The sequence below is a fragment of the Podospora pseudoanserina genome (genome assembly GCF_035222485.1).
Source record: "Podospora pseudoanserina strain CBS 124.78 chromosome 7 map unlocalized CBS124.78p_7, whole genome shotgun sequence".
NCBI lineage: Eukaryota > Fungi > Ascomycota > Sordariomycetes > Sordariales > Podosporaceae > Podospora > Podospora pseudoanserina.
Genome location: NW_026946671.1, coordinates 1646101 through 1660783, shown reverse-complemented (window position 1 = coordinate 1660783; position 14683 = coordinate 1646101). Strand labels below are relative to the sequence as shown.

At 53.0% G+C, this 14683-nt stretch overlaps 8 protein-coding genes across 8 annotated transcripts; 6 read left to right on the top strand and 2 right to left on the bottom strand.

Annotated features, from left to right (window-relative positions):
* Nucleotides 1-281: 281 nt before the first annotated feature.
* QC764_711620 (uncharacterized protein) lies at nt 282-1385 on the top strand (the record flags this gene model as incomplete). Its single annotated transcript, XM_062950783.1, has 1 exon — nt 282-1385. One exon carries the CDS (start codon nt 282-284, stop codon nt 1383-1385), a length of 1104 nt encoding a protein of 367 aa, XP_062796826.1.
* Nucleotides 1386-1670: 285 nt separating this feature from the next.
* Nucleotides 1671-2653, top strand: SCD1 (Scytalone dehydratase; the record flags this gene model as incomplete). The annotated part of the gene is made up of 3 exons (XM_062950782.1): nt 1671-2052; nt 2101-2198; nt 2273-2653. The coding sequence occupies exons 1-3, from the start codon at nt 2016-2018 to the stop codon at nt 2651-2653; spliced, it is 516 nt and encodes a 171-aa protein (XP_062796825.1). The 5' UTR covers nt 1671-2015.
* Nucleotides 2654-3112: 459 nt separating this feature from the next.
* On the top strand, nt 3113-4521 carry MDM10 (Mitochondrial distribution and morphology protein 10; the record flags this gene model as incomplete). Its single annotated transcript, XM_062950781.1, has 2 exons — nt 3113-3209; nt 3272-4521. 2 exons carry the CDS (start codon nt 3113-3115, stop codon nt 4519-4521), a joined length of 1347 nt encoding a protein of 448 aa, XP_062796824.1.
* A 481-nt stretch (nt 4522-5002) lies between these two features.
* QC764_0107030 (uncharacterized protein) lies at nt 5003-5501 on the top strand (the record flags this gene model as incomplete). Its single annotated transcript, XM_062941122.1, has 3 exons — nt 5003-5116; nt 5213-5254; nt 5451-5501. 3 exons carry the CDS (start codon nt 5003-5005, stop codon nt 5499-5501), a joined length of 207 nt encoding a protein of 68 aa, XP_062796823.1.
* A 224-nt stretch (nt 5502-5725) lies between these two features.
* Nucleotides 5726-6934, top strand: ZRT2 (low-affinity Zn(2+) transporter zrt2; the record flags this gene model as incomplete). Its single annotated transcript, XM_062950780.1, has 1 exon — nt 5726-6934. The coding sequence occupies one exon, from the start codon at nt 5726-5728 to the stop codon at nt 6932-6934; it is 1209 nt and encodes a 402-aa protein (XP_062796822.1).
* Nucleotides 6935-7362: 428 nt separating this feature from the next.
* QC764_711580 (uncharacterized protein) lies at nt 7363-10317 on the bottom strand. The gene is made up of 5 exons (XM_062950779.1): nt 9948-10317; nt 9298-9887; nt 8707-9235; nt 8285-8647; nt 7363-8237 (listed from the first exon to the last, which is right to left on the bottom strand). Exons 2-5 carry the CDS (start codon nt 9720-9722, stop codon nt 7581-7583), a joined length of 1974 nt encoding a protein of 657 aa, XP_062796821.1. The 5' UTR covers nt 9723-9887; nt 9948-10317; the 3' UTR covers nt 7363-7580.
* Nucleotides 10318-10376: 59 nt separating this feature from the next.
* On the bottom strand, nt 10377-12033 carry RPS19A (Protein component of the small (40S) ribosomal subunit). The gene is made up of 4 exons (XM_062950778.1): nt 11466-12033; nt 11224-11239; nt 10797-11150; nt 10377-10740 (listed from the first exon to the last, which is right to left on the bottom strand). The coding sequence occupies exons 1-4, from the start codon at nt 11496-11498 to the stop codon at nt 10685-10687; spliced, it is 459 nt and encodes a 152-aa protein (XP_062796820.1). The 5' UTR covers nt 11499-12033; the 3' UTR covers nt 10377-10684.
* Nucleotides 10450-14582, top strand: QC764_711560 (uncharacterized protein; the record flags this gene model as incomplete). The annotated part of the gene is made up of 4 exons (XM_062950777.1): nt 10450-12157; nt 12262-12541; nt 12594-13702; nt 13753-14582. Exons 3-4 carry the CDS (start codon nt 13285-13287, stop codon nt 14580-14582), a joined length of 1248 nt encoding a protein of 415 aa, XP_062796819.1. The 5' UTR covers nt 10450-12157; nt 12262-12541; nt 12594-13284.
* Between the last annotated feature and the right edge of the window lie 101 nt (nt 14583-14683).

Below are 14683 nucleotides of genomic sequence, written 5' to 3'. Positions count from 1 at the left end.
AAAGAGCGACTGCAGCCCTATAACTGGCTTTCCCTTTTTTCATTTCAAGGATATCTATGTGTCAATGCCTTTCTGGCCTGCTATAGTAAACTACACAGGTCACCTCCTTTCACTCATCAATAGTTGGTTGCTGCCTTTTGCACATTGCATTTTGGGAAGAACCGCCCCGTTTTCGCCTGCCAGCAAGCCCCGGGACTCGGATTCGACTGCCGTCAACGGGCCCATTTGGGAATTTGTCTGTTCGTTTTCCTAGCTTTCTCAGTGTCTCGACGCAAGCCACGATGCCTTCTTCCTCAAGTAGCGCCCACGAGCCGAAACTTTTACACTTTACCCCTGTTCCACCTGGGTATAGCCACGTCCCAAAAGGCAACATCTACATTACCAAAAACTGCCGGTTACTTACCCATGCCGCCAAACAACCTTTATATGTCGTTGTTGATAAGCGCAATCGAACCCTCGGAATTCGCTGTCCAGATCGCATTTACCGCCAAGTGCTCTCCTCCTATCACGAAACCGCACCCAAGCGAGCCCAGGCGGTACAGAAGCGGGACGCGCTGATCGAAGATAAGTTCGAGGCTATCATCCTCAAATTATTCCCCAAGACACCAAAAGAGTCGATCCCGGTCATCGTCAAGCATGCCGTCAAGAAGAGAAGCGGGAGAGTGGGTAGGAGCACAAAGATAGGAGAGTTGGAGGACAAGGTCATGCTGGCCGTGCGAGCACATATCAGGCATGTTCACACAGACTACGAAATGTTGTTGAGAGAAGGTGTGAACAGGGAGGAGGCCAGGCAAAGGGTTTGGGAGAGAGTCAATGAGGTCGCAAACAAGTGGGGGGCTACCACGGGAAGCCTCTTCCGAAAGAGGGCAGATAGCGCAAGGGGCAAAACGGTGAGTAGGGATAGGCCGACTGGAGCAGCACCAGAGACGGGGAAGAAGAGGCCACATCGCCCAGTCATGACAAAGAGGGTACAGGTCACTGCTCCGGAAACAGCCTCGCCACTAGACCAGAGTGTGACAGAGCCACCAGGAAGGAAGCAAAAGAAGCGGAGGGGGAGATACACCCGGTTCCTGGAAAGGAAGGCGAGGGGCGGTGTTATGGCGATTTCACCAGACGGGGTGCGCGTGACACGGCGAATGGCGAGACAGTCCTTGGAAAATTCCAGCGCGGAAGCAAACGATGGAGTCGAGGTTATAGAAATCTCTTCGGACGAGGATGGCGACGAGGATGGCGACGAGAATGGCGATGTTTTGGAAGACGACCCCATTAAGGTCTTCATCGTTGATAACGACGACGAGGAAGCTTTGGCTGTTTTCTCTGTCGATGAAGACACAAGCGACAATGACTATGAGAGCGATGACAGTGGCTGGAGTGGGAAGTCTTGAAGGCTAGGTTGAAGGCTGCTAGATGGCAATGCTGGTATACCGTTGTGACTAGAAATTGTTGCACAGACTGAATTCTGAGAGACGGGGCCAGGGCGGAGTTGTCCAAAAGGCCTCGGCATGTCGGTCATCAAGCGAGGGTAATTCGGGACCGGGCCCAGATATCGGGCGGCGCGGTCATGAGGCATGCTTCATCCGGTTTCCAGTAGTTCGCGTTCTAGACTTGACAGTTGGCTTGACGTTGGCCAACAATTCGTTCCGGAGAGTCGGTTCATCGGCTAATCAGAGGGGAAATGGTCCATCCGTGAAACTGTCATACTAGTCTTTGACTGGTGGTACTGGTCGGTAAGGGTCTCCTTTCTAGCCTTTTGGAGAACAGGGAGGCACGAGCCCGCCGTCCGACGGTGCTGAGTCCACATCCCGTCCGCACATCCCCACCAACATCCGGACTCCGCCTTGGGGATTTCGGCGCTGTTGTTTGCATTATTGGCCAATTCATTCACAACGCTGGTAATTCTTAGACGGCTTCCGCGGGGGTACATAAATCGAGGAAAGTCCCAGGTCGAATGGATGGTTTGGTCAAACTTGATGAACACGAGGGCCGACACAGAATAAACAGCCGATTTCGCAAACATGGCCCAACAGAAGAAGCAGCAGATCACCTTTGAGGGTATGTCCTAACCATCACTCTGGAAAGCAGCCTAATCAAGTTTTATAGATTACCTCGGTGTGACTGAGGCTGCGTTTGAGTGGGCTGACAGCTACGACTCCAAGGACTGGGACCGTCTGCGAAGATGCATTGCTCCCACCCTGCGGGTATGTTGATGGGCTATCCACAACGAAGAACTGCCTAGTCAGACAGGGCAAAATGGCTGATACTGAAGACGTAGATTGACTACCGGTCGTTCCTCGACAAGATCTGGGAGGCCATGCCGGCCGAGGAGTTCATCAGCATGATTTCGGACAAGTCAGTGTTGGGCAACCCCCTTCTGCGCACGCAGCACTTCATTGGCGGTGCCAGCAAGTGGGAGAAAGTGTCCGACGACGAGATTATTGGCTACCATCAGCTCCGCGTGCCGCACCAAGTCTACACAGACTCGTCCCTGTCCAAGGTGGAGGTCAAGGGCCACGCCCACAGCCACAACACTCACTACTACAAGAAGGTCAATGGCGTGTGGAAGTTTGCCGGGCTGAACCCCAACATCCGGTGGTTCGAGTATGATTTTGACAAGGTGTTTGCAAGTGGTCGCGACAACTTTGGTGAGCACTGAGTTAGAGAGTAGAAGAGATCAGGTGCAGGGAGAGTTACGGGACCTGGAGTCGGGTGGCGGAATTTGGTGGGTGATGTTTGGTCGAGACTTGGGTAGTAGTTCCATAGAGCCAGGAGCTTTGAAGCGCCTTGGACACCTGAATACACAAGGCCATTTCGCACTTAATGTAAATGGAGTGTCTCCCCAAGTTGTGAGGTTGTGGAGGGGGACCCTTGCACTGATGACGGGATGGTGGGGTCAAGCTCCCCATGCCAGCCCATGCAGCACATGATTGGAGCACAAAACATTCAATGGGCCAGGCCTCGAAACCTTGGCTTTACTTGACCGTGGCGTCTGACACTTTTGTAACATCCGAAGACAACTTCCCTATTTCCCGCGAAATTTGTCAATGACAAGGAAGAAGCAAAACCCGGTTGCAGGTCTGCATTGAGGAGGGACTGTATTCCCGTCCGCACGACGATGCGGGAGTTTATGCAGTATGTCAGAAATGCCTTCTACGGTGCTACAGGATGGAGCGAGGATAACTCCTACAAGGACTTGAACGTGACAGCAAGAGGTACACATGTTTATCCCATGCCCCTCTCACTGGTTTCGTAGCTGACGATGCGTGTTCGACAGAACTGATTGATTTCCCGCTGCCTCGAGGAATTCGCTTGAGCCTTTCTTCCCTTGCCACGCCACACTTCGCAACCAGCTATCAACTCTGCAATGTAGGCGTCGTAGACGGCTCGATATCATACCTCCACAGCTCGGTCCCCCTGGCTGCCGTTCCTGCCCAGTCCGACAAAATACCGCTAGGGGCTCTTATGAGATCCTATCGCGGGCTGCATCAGCTCGGCTCACGAGGAGGAACACCATGGTCGTGGGAAACTGGTCCTCAGATAGGGACAATCCCCCAGGTACCTGCTGTTGCGGATATGGGTCAAGTCCCGAATAAGGACAAGAGCTCGCTGTTGTATGGTCGGCTGTATCTCCCACAGTCGCTGCTTGAGGCCATGGTAATCAAGCGGTTCAGTCCGGCGCTGCAGGTTCAGATATCGGCTGTCAGTGAACAGTCTTTGCGGAACGGAGGTACAATGCTGAGCGTCGTTCAATACGACCGGGGGAAATACGGAGTCGAGGGGCTTTACTCGACCGACGGAGGGCTTCTTGGCCTGAGAGGATTGTATAATTTCGGTGGGGATGCTTCCGTAGCTGTGATGGGTTCCCAAAATGGGACGGGCAGTCCAGAATCCACGGAGAAGGAGCGAATTTATGGCCGCTTCAGCGCTGGAGGAGAAATGTACTATGGGACCTTGAACAAGTCTGGAGGCATGTCCTTGGGTGCACGTTTCGCAACTCTACCCACGCACAAAGGGACGCCGCTGACAGCGACACTTACTATCAACCCGCTCATGGGAAACATCAACACCACATATGCCGTGCTGGCGAAGGACTTTCTTGCCATGGCGACACGGATGGAGTTTAACGCGTATAGCTACGAGAGTGATTGGGCTGTCGGCTTAGAGCTATGGAGCAACCGACGACCAGCCGGTTTCCTGCTTGGTGCCGAGCCCAGCCTTGATCTTGAATCCGACCAGCCCGAACTTCCGAGCAAAAAGGAGAGAAGTTTCCAGGCAAAGATGGAATGGCGGCTAGACGACCCTGAACCCGAACCCGAACCCGTCAAGATTGCCGAGAAACCAACAGAGGGTAAAGAGGAATACCTGGGCGTGTTCAAGGCCCGGCTCAGTTCCAACCTCGATCTGGGCTTGGTCTGGGAGGGTCGGGCCAAATCACTGATCTTCAGCCTCGGAACTGGTGTGGATTTGCAAAGGTTAGGCGAGCCGTTCCGAAGCTTGGGATTGGAAGTGCAATACTCTTCTTGAGAAGATGGCTGCTAATGCCCACGAGGAATGTCTCTTGAAGGGCTAGCTAGCATGACCGCGATTTCGACTGTTCGGCAAGAGCGGCTGGGGGGTTCGGAGGCAAGAAAGGTTAACTGGGCGCCATTTGGACTTCGGAGTACCTTGATGGTCCCAAACATGCATTTGTTCTGACGTCGGTCGCCACACCACCAATGACATGAAATCATTGAGATTACACCGGTGCCGGTGCAGTACCAGCCATCAATCCCGATGGTAAGCTAGGGGCCGGGTGTCAGCGGACACCCATTAGGTTGACAGGTCTGGCGCAATGGGATTTTGCAAATGTTTATGGTGGCTACTTCTCTACTGGTTGGCGGTCATCGGCTTGGTGTCTCCAGAGTCTTCGGGGAGTGCCTTCCAAAAGCCTTAAAACACAGGTCCGGGCCCCTTCTCCGGGATTGGAATCTCCCCTTTTTTGTTTTGGCGCACCGTTCTCCCGGCGATGCGGTTTCCTTGCGGTCTCCTTGCGGCGTATGAGCACCTACGCTGTTTTCCACGCCACGGCCGTCTTCCATTCACATACCCTAAACCTCTCCTGCTCCCTTACCTAAGCATTGTCTGTCTTCTGGACTCTCGATCCTGCAAGCTTCTTATCTCATCCGTCTGCGTCCGAAGCATCATCTCTCGATCAAGAATCTTTACTCAAGCATAGCACTGCGGTTGTTTGTCCAAGGAGGGCCATTGGGATTTGCCGGTGCGTGTTTTTTCCGCACGTACCCAAAACCTCTGCAGTAGTGGTAGTTGCGCTTGCTGTTTGAGACGTGCGCTAGATGGCGAGCTGGTTGCTGACTGGAGCTTAGCCATCAAGGTTCTCGGTCGAACTCCCGCCTCCCGCCTCCCATCTCGCCTTTGAGTTGCGCCCTCGCTGCCCACCCCTCATCTTCACTCAGTCTCTCGTACATACCGAATCTGTCGTTTTGGTGCCCATGATTACTTTGTAGTCGTGGTGGCCCGAGAAAGTTGTCGCCAGAAAATTGCGGGCTACTGAACTGCGAAGTGCAAACGATCCAGTCTTCCGACCAAGAACACCATTATATATCAAGTCCATATCGACGGGTTAAGACTTCATTTGGTACGGAATCTTACAATCTTTGCGCCCACAGCTTTCCGGCCCGGCCGATCCTCCTTCTCAAGGGCCGTACCGCCCGCACCAAACCCCCCCCTCATGTGCCCGTCGGTAAACCTCGAAAGAGAAGGCTGGTCAAATCACACAATGCAGCGCTCGGAGCTGTTACTCAGAGATGAAGCGCCAGCGCCTAGCTGTGTAGGCACACTGTCGAGCAGAGATGATCTGGGATTGCGTATCGCCTCCGTCTTTATCATTCTACTTGGCTCTGCCGTCGGTGCGCTTTTGCCAGTATGGTTGGCGAGGAGCTCCAAACTGCGCGTACCCAAGCTTTGCTTCTTCGTCGCCAAGTATTTTGGTACAGGAGTCATCATTGCAACCGCTTTCATGCATCTCCTCTCGCCAGCGTCCGATAACTTCCGGGATGAATGTCTTGAGCACATTCTTCCAGAGTATGATTGGGCTATGGGGATCGGTCTGGCAACCGTGATGGTCATGTTTCTCCTCGAAATACTCGTTTCACGCTTCGATTTCGGCTTTCACTCTTCACATGGGCACCAGGAACCCCCCGAGACACTCATGGTGGATAGTGCTGCACTGCGCCCGGTCAGCAGCCGCTTGCGAATGCACGGCCGAGAACTTGTCCCATCCAGCAGCCCAAGCGGAAGCCCCTCGCCAGTGGCCAGCAGCATCGAAGGTGGAATGTGTGGTAAACACCAAATCCCAGTGTTGCGCCACGAAGTCAGTTACCCGCCTGGGGGGGAGAACCACCTGGGCCATTTACGAGATCATATCGAGGGCGACGAGCATCCCAACTTTGCGGGGCAGATGACGGCCCTGTTTATCCTCGAGTTTGGTGTCATATTTCATTCCATCTTCATTGGTTTGACCCTCGCCGTCACAGAAAACTTTACTGTGCTTTTTGTTGTGCTGGTATTCCACCAGACCTTTGAGGGTCTTGGCTTGGGTGCTCGCCTTGCAACGGCAACATGGCCTCCGGACGCTAGAAGATGGACGCCATATGTTCTCGGGACTGTTTACGCTCTTAGCACCCCTCTGGCCATCGGTATCGGGCTTATAGCGAGCAAGTCGATGTCACTGGAAGCTACCACCAGCAAGATTGTCAATGGTGTGTTTGATGCAATCAGTGGCGGCATCCTTCTGTACACTGGCCTCGTCGAGCTACTGGCTCACGAATTCATGTTCAACCCCGAGATGCGCAAGGCCGGTTTGCAAATGCAACTGTGCGCGTATGGTTGTGTGTTTATGGGCGTTTTCGTCATGGCTCTCCTGGCAAAATGGGCTTGATTGGCAGATACCTCCAGTATCAAAAGGTCGATTTTCGAATTTGGCATGGCGTTGGAGTTGAATCGGGTACAGGGTGAAGCGTGCATCATGCTGGGTCATGTTTATGACGGATGAATGGTATATGGAAAGAGCAATAGAGCATTAGAGTAATGATCGGTCCGTTTGATCAGGGGACAAACGAAGAGCGGGGGCATGTTTCATGCCCAAAATACAAAAGATATGATGGTACCTTAGACAGGCATGGCTTACGCGCCATAGACTCCCATCATGATGTTCACGTAAACAGGACCATTGTTGGTATTGTTTTGAGTACTCGGGTTGCTCATGATAGAGCTGAAATTGAATAGATACATATATATCTTGACATAACATTCGTGATCGAGGCCACCACCAACACCATGGGCAATATCTTCCGCCCTGCAACAGACCTTCTGACTTCCTGTCCCTGGCCCTCCTTTTATGGACTGCAAACAACAACAGTAAATTACATTGGAATCGTGTGATTTGAGTTTACGGCAAAAAGCCCATCGCTGAGCACCGGCGCAAAAAGCCCACCAACTTGCCGTAATAGTCTCGACAAAAAGTAGAGTGCACAGCGAAGCAAAGGAAAATGGAAAAATCACACAAACAAGAAAAAGCAAAACAGTCAGTCAAACCGAGAAGCAACTGCTCTTGCGAATGTGCTCCTAGACCTGAAGCTCGATTCCCGCCGAACTTCCCTTCTATTTCTAGGGTTGGATTTCCCCCTTCGACCTATAGACGTCTTGGGCTTGCCATGGGTCGTGCGGAAGTCAGGCTTACTTCCATTGTCGTTGGTTCCGCCCACGACGTCAACGTCGTTGTCCTTGATGGTGCCAACGCGGCCCTTCTTCAACCGTGCGGAAAGCAAGGATCCCGGCGCCTCTGAAGTAGCGGCTCCAGCATATGTAAACCGCTCAAGATTGAGGGAGATTTGGGAGCGGTAAATGGGGTGAAGCAGTGGCTGTCGAGAGGCTTGGTGTGGGCTCGTATGGGCGACAGGAGACTCGCTATTGGGGTCTTGCCCGTCATTTTCAAAGTAGGCTGAATGCCCGCCCATAGTTGACACGGGGTCAACACTCTGCGTTCGGCCAGTAACTTCAGAGCCAGGAGATGACACAGGGCTTTTGAAAGCAGGTCGGTGTGGAAGCGAGAAGGTAAGGACTGCTCCATTACTAGGATCAGCTGCATCACGGATCCGTCTAGAAGAGGCCTCGATGTTCTTCTGGATTCTGTTCAGTGGCTTTGCCACTGGTCTAAGATCTGTGGATGGGAACACAGTCCACTAAGATGGTCAGCAAAGTTTATAATTCAAGGAGACACAGAGCATACAGTATCAGGGGCTGCAGTCCCATTGTAAATCCCACCATTGCTACGAGAATGAGGTTGGCGAACACCTTTGTCTTCAGTCCCCTTTAGCTCTGTCTCGAATTGAATGAGCGGCAGTTGCATGTCATCCTCTGATGGCCGAGTCTCAATTTCCATATCATCGCTGTCTTCGTCGTCTTGTTGGATTGCCGAGTAGGAAGATGGGCGACTCATCTGTGCTTCCTTTTGGCTGGTACATTTCTGGCATGTACAGTTTGGACACCCCTGTGGTCCAGATGCCCGATTGCCCGTGACGCAAAATGATATCGACTCGACACATATTAGGATCCCAGTGATCCGCTTTAGCTGGTGCAAAAAGTCCCAGCACTGAGTCCTTTGGCATTAGCAAACATCCTCATACTTGAGGCCAGCTGGGGATTACTTACATCTTGGCACGGCTCGTGGTCAAGAAAGAGCATAGCCTCCCGGTAGTAGTTGGGGACATCTGCCCCTCGCAGCTCCCTCAGGCGCTCAATATCTGACGTGTTGAAGACTTCCTTTAGGGCCTTCATTACCCACCAGACGGCGAGCTTTTTCTCAACATGGCATGCCGCAAATCGGCCCTTATGCTCGGGCAAAGCAGTCTGGTTGCCGTTGTCCCGCTGGGACGCACGAACCTTGAGGCCATGGAGGTGAATAACATCCCTAACCCGTTCTGTCAAGACAACGTTATCAAGAACCCGAGGACCACGGCCTGGATTTGGCTTCCAGCCGCTGACTGCAAACTGCTCAACCTTCACATCTTTGGGAGAAGTGGTAGCAGAGGCTATGAAGCCCGCGGTTGCACTAAGAAGCTCATTGCCCTCTTTGCCTGGCTTGAATGTCTCGAAGCCACCTACAGGCTTGAGAATGACCAGGTCCTTGGCGCGCTTGTGCAGTCGGCTGCGCGAGTAGTGGTGATTGCCAATTCGACGACTGCACTCTGTTAGGGATCTGTGAAAGGAACACATATTGTAGGGGTGGACCAGAATGCTTACCAAGATCGCAAAGCGGCGGGATATTTCAGAATTATGGCAATTCTCCTTCTCTCACGTTGCCGACTTCGGGAGATTGGGGGAAAGCCCAGGTGTTGGTACATCTTTGGCTTTCGGTCGAACAATGAAGCGCGCGAGTACTCCCAGGTGACACGGCCTTCAAGGTCTTGTGCTTTCCTCGAAGCGCCATATCTCAAAAGGAGCTTCACAATAGCGAGACGACCATAGAGAACGGCTGTCATGAGTGGTGTTGTCCCATGTCGGTCGCGCGCTTCGATAACTTTTCTTGTACCGCCAGGTGACGTGGAGGTGCTCTTCAGGAGCTCTCTCACATGTTGGAGGTCGCCATTGAGAGTCGCAATATGGAGTTCTGAGAGCATCAACGCCTCCCGAGTAAGCTTGATCGAAGTCGAAGAGAACGTCTCCATTTTTTCGACGGCGTCATGAAATGCGTGGGTTGAGGTCAAGAAAATGAGAATAGCGAGAGAAGCTTGGAGGAAACATGGATGGACCGGGCGACCAAGGAAATCTAGGCTGCGGCTCTCGGTCCTGGACGACGACGACCTTAGGTCAGATGCCTAATAGCTGGGGCACTTGGAAAGAGCATTAGAAGGAAGTCGCGGTCTCGAAGAAGCTGAAAGGTTGAAGCTTACCTTGATAGCTAGCCACCTAGGCAACAGTAGACAAGGGGGTGGTGGGTAGTGGTGACCAAGGAGTTACTTTGGAACAGGGAAGACAGCGCAGTGTGGTTGGATTACGTCGACAACCATGACGAACTAGAGGGAATGGCAGGTGTCTAACCATGTAATGACTCGAAGTAGCGAGTGAGAGATGCTTCTCGGAGAGTGCCTTCACAAGGAAGCGATCGGGTACCTTCCCAGCCAGGAGACAGAAGTGGTTGACTACTTATCTAAATATACGCTTGTGAGAAACAAAATGGTAGGCTAGATGTTGAGACTGGCAGCTTGCTTGGGTCATAAGTGGTTAAGGACACAGCAGGAGAATGTCGTCTGGAGGCCGACGTTGGCATTTGACGAGGTAACTGGGTGCGCTGAGCCGTGGAAACGTGGCCTACGTGTCAGTCACGGAGAAGATGGGACTATTGTTTGTTTGACTTGGTTTGTTGGGTATTGATTTACGCTCTACGCGCAGGAAAGCTGGAGAAAATACCGTCTTATGGCAGATATGCTTTAAAAGCTAGCACATATAAAGCCAGCTTGGTCGCCTAGGTGAGCGAGGAAAGGCATGATCAAGCAAGCCATTAAATCCTTTCTTGACGCCTAACCCATATGCTACCGGGAATCCATGCCATGCCGACCCTTCCGTTTCACATCTTTGCGTACTCAGCAAAGAGCCTGGTGTGTAAAGCGACTGTTGGAAAAGACGACATTTACTCGTCATCCTCATCCTCCTCACCCTCAGCCTCAGCAACGGTCTGGGCAATACCTACGTTTACGTACGTTAGCAAAGTGCAAACGGCTCGAGAGATCAAGTACACTCACGGTCAAGATCACGCTGACCCTGCTGCGTGATGCGGCGGCCACCCTTCTCCTCATCCTGCTCAAGGACCTGGATCTTCTCAAGAGCCTGCATGATCTTGCGATCAACGCTGCCGGAGGCCTCGACGTGGTGGGAGGGGCGCGAGCCACGGTTCTTGGCGCTGCCGTGAACGCGGCGGAGGCGGCCGACACCAACGGTCTTGCGAAGGTAGACGTGACGAGCGACGGCAGCGGCACGGACGTAGAACCAGTCGATGTCCTGGGGAGGCATCTCCTTGGCGGGGCCGGTCTTGACGGTGTCAACCCAACCGGGGACGGGGAGCTTGCCCTGACGCTTCAAGAAAGCGGCGTAGGCGCCTATTCAGAGTCAGCCATTTGCCGCACTGCGCAACAGACATATCGAGGCAAAATGAAGCAAAGCAAGACTTACCGACGAACTTGTGGGCCTTGAACCAAGCAACACAATATGATTAGCACAATTCCGTCTTCAGAGATCTTTCGACCCCCTCACGCCTGCTCCCATCATCTTCCATGTTGCTGTCGTGACCAGCGGTCCATCGTCGTCGGCCAACCCGAGCCTCGTTTGAGGAAGCTGGCAGCGACTCGGACGGCGAAAGAGTGTTCGGGTCTCGGTCGCAAAGGCCGTCATGGCGAAGGGCTCCCAAAACTTACATCGACATCGCGAACGGTGACTCCTCCAGGCATTTTGACGGTGTGTAATGGGTGATTTGGCGGAGATGAGTGAGGTTGATCGTTCGTGTCGGAAGCTGTCGTTCGGAGTCGGACAAGGCGCAATCGCAATTGAGGTCTGGTATCTGGAAATTTTGCGGAGTGGACGTCTTGGCAGAGAAACGTTGATTAGGGCTGTGGCCCTGGCAAAGAAGCGGGGCGGTTTGGGAGTGAATCAAGTCTTTGACCCTAACCCTTGGTGTGTCGACAATTCATCTCCACATGGCCCATCACGCAGGCAGTTGGAGCTGTGTATGCAACCTTACGTCCATGATTCATCTGAACATCTTCACGCGGTGACCGATCCCAGGCCAGAGCACACAACCGCCGTAGTCTTCTCTTATCTACCGGATCCCATTTGCCAGACACCCAGCACCAAGCTTCCCACATGGTCGGCCTCAAGAATGGGCTCCCGGCGAGTCTCAGTTGCACCGAGCTTGAGGGTCTGAGACCCGGGGCAACCATCTGAAGATGTAGTAGTGGAGATATACTAGAATACGCAGGACTTCAGAGGAGACGGACTTCATGCATTCGAGTAGTAGTAGTTCTGCGCGCTCGAAGTCCCATGTACTTTCTCTTCTGTATGAGGTGGTGTAGGCAGCAGGGATTTGCAACAACATTTAACCATCAACAATGTGAGTACTTGAGATGAGATTCCCAGACAACGTTATATACAGCTCTCGTCTACCTCCGAGAACATGAAAGCTTTTTACCTATGTATTACATGGGAACAACACAGGAGAGGCCACAACGGTGGGTCGATACTGCTCGACGTCATCCCGGCCCACTGGTTCAAGGTGGGGCCTTCAGCGGGGGATTTTCTTTGATCGCTGCAAACACGAAGGACAACAGCATGGATGCCAGGGTCACAAAATCCCTCTTGCTCTCTTTCTGCAGCCCTTTTCTTCGAGGAACTTTCGTTGAGACGATGGACCCTTCTCCATATCCTGCGTTCTGTGCCGCTGTTGCGAGGGTATTGTGTGGCGGACGACCCCCGATCTTGGCGCCATCTCTTACAGGTACCGTTTCACAGCCCAGGCCGTGATCTCCAAACCCCAGCTCAAAATTCAGCGACTGTGCAGGTCACCCGCTGGCGAGTGTGTCCGGGATGTGCTACAGGGGTGCAGCCCTCCGTTTTGGGCCAAACACATCCCATCTTTTGGCAGGCGTGTAAGCCGTGGAACCAAGCTGCCCTGCCATCGGTCTCTCCCAGCGTCAACAGACAGCGCTTCGCTCTCCGATGGCCTTTTCCGCGCGTCTTTCAACAGGAAACATTTGGCCCTGACCCCTGCGTTATCCTCTCATCACCACCATCCCAGACTCTGATCAAGGATCAACTGATCGGCCCCTGAATCGCCATCCTGGATTTTGCAGGCCATCGCCTTGGTCACTTTCAACTTCGGCACGAAACAGCCCTCCAAGTGAGCCTAGGTGTACACATATGAGAGACCATGAAACCCCATCATGAAGTCCCTTTTACCCCAAATGCCCGTGTAGGGGGTGATAGGGCCTTCTTGTGGAAGCCCATGAACAGGGATAAGTAGCCAGGCAGGGCCGTCCACTTCGTCTGATATATCTATGGTATATATTCCCTTCACTCAACTCTCAGCGTAGTGTTGTGAATATCATCCATTTCTCACGTTCCTTCTTCATTTCTTTCTTGTCCTTCTTTTTCCAGTCTGCTGCGCGGACATCAATTCCTTTCTTCGAGCAGGTTGATCGGCTGTTTTCTGCCGTCTCTCATTCATTTTCATCTACAATCATGGTGTCTTCGCTCACATCTTTGCTGGCCTGGGCTGCTGTCGTGGGAGCCTCCCCGCTTGTACGACATCGGGCAGTTGACTCCCTCAATGAAGAGGCCACGGCCGAAGCCCATCAGAGGGACAATGGTGCTACCCGGGCTTTCTCCAACGTTGAGATCCGAACATCAGACGGGAAATGTCTTTTCGTTGACGAGCTGTCTGGAGATTTCCGAGCCAACCTTACTCCCGTTCAGATTGCGGACTGCGGTTCTACTAATGGGCAGGGCTGGGACGTCATCACTGCCGGCGCTCATATCAGAGGCGATGGCGTGGCCCTCATCGTGTCATCCTTGACCAATGCTTGCCTGAATTTTGATTCGCGCCGACAAGCCGGGAATCAGCTTCTCCTCTTCTCATGCGGCGGTCGAGCGGATGGAGGTAAGATTATTGGACTGATTGAATAAGAGAATGTATGCTGATATTTTCAGGGGGTGATGTGACTGACTCTCAGCTGTTTGACTTTGACGGCGGTGCCGGCCCGCTTTCACTGAGCCCTCAAAACGAAGGAGGAAACTTTTGCGCAACCGCAAGGGGGAACACTCTTGACATTGCGAACTGTCAGAATGGAGACGCCAGCCAGACCTTCACCATTGGTGGTGGTGCCCCGGCTAGCGGCAACAACGGTGTAAACGGCGGCAACAATGATGACAACAACGGTGGGAACAACGGAGGCGATGAAAGTGCTGGCAACGGTGGAAATGGCGGAAATGGTAGTTCTGGTAATCCTAGCGGTACCTCCACCTCGAGCTGTACTAAAAGTACTCGAACAGTGACTGTTACTCCTACGACCGCACCTTCAGCTGCCCCTGCCCAGTCAACCACCACTGCCCCTGGTGCCGGGAACGGTAACATCAACGATGGCAACAACAACGGCGGGAACAACGACAACGGCGGCAACAACAACAAGGATAATGGCAATAACAATGGCGGTGGGAGCATCCCCTCGGTCAACCCTACCGAACCTGTGCCCGTGTCTCGTGCCGGCGGTACTCTCCAGCCCACTGCTGCAGCTCAGTCTCATCAGCGGGACGAAGGCGCTACCCGGGCCTTTTCCGATGTCACCATCAGGGCACCAAACAACAAGTGTCTCTTTATCGACCCGACCGCTGGCGACTTTCGACAGAATTTGATTCCTGTCTCGCTTGTGGACTGTACAGGTAGCCCGAACGAGAAGTTTGATGTTATTACCGCTGGTAAACATAACAACAACCGGGAACTTGCTGCTTTGATCGTGAGCACTCTGGTAAGTGATCCCTAACCATTAGCATCACCACTAGCTTGCTTTTGGAGAATGTTACTAAGACAACTTCTTTGATAGACCCAGGGCTGTATCAGTGTTGATCTCAGACGGCAGCCAGG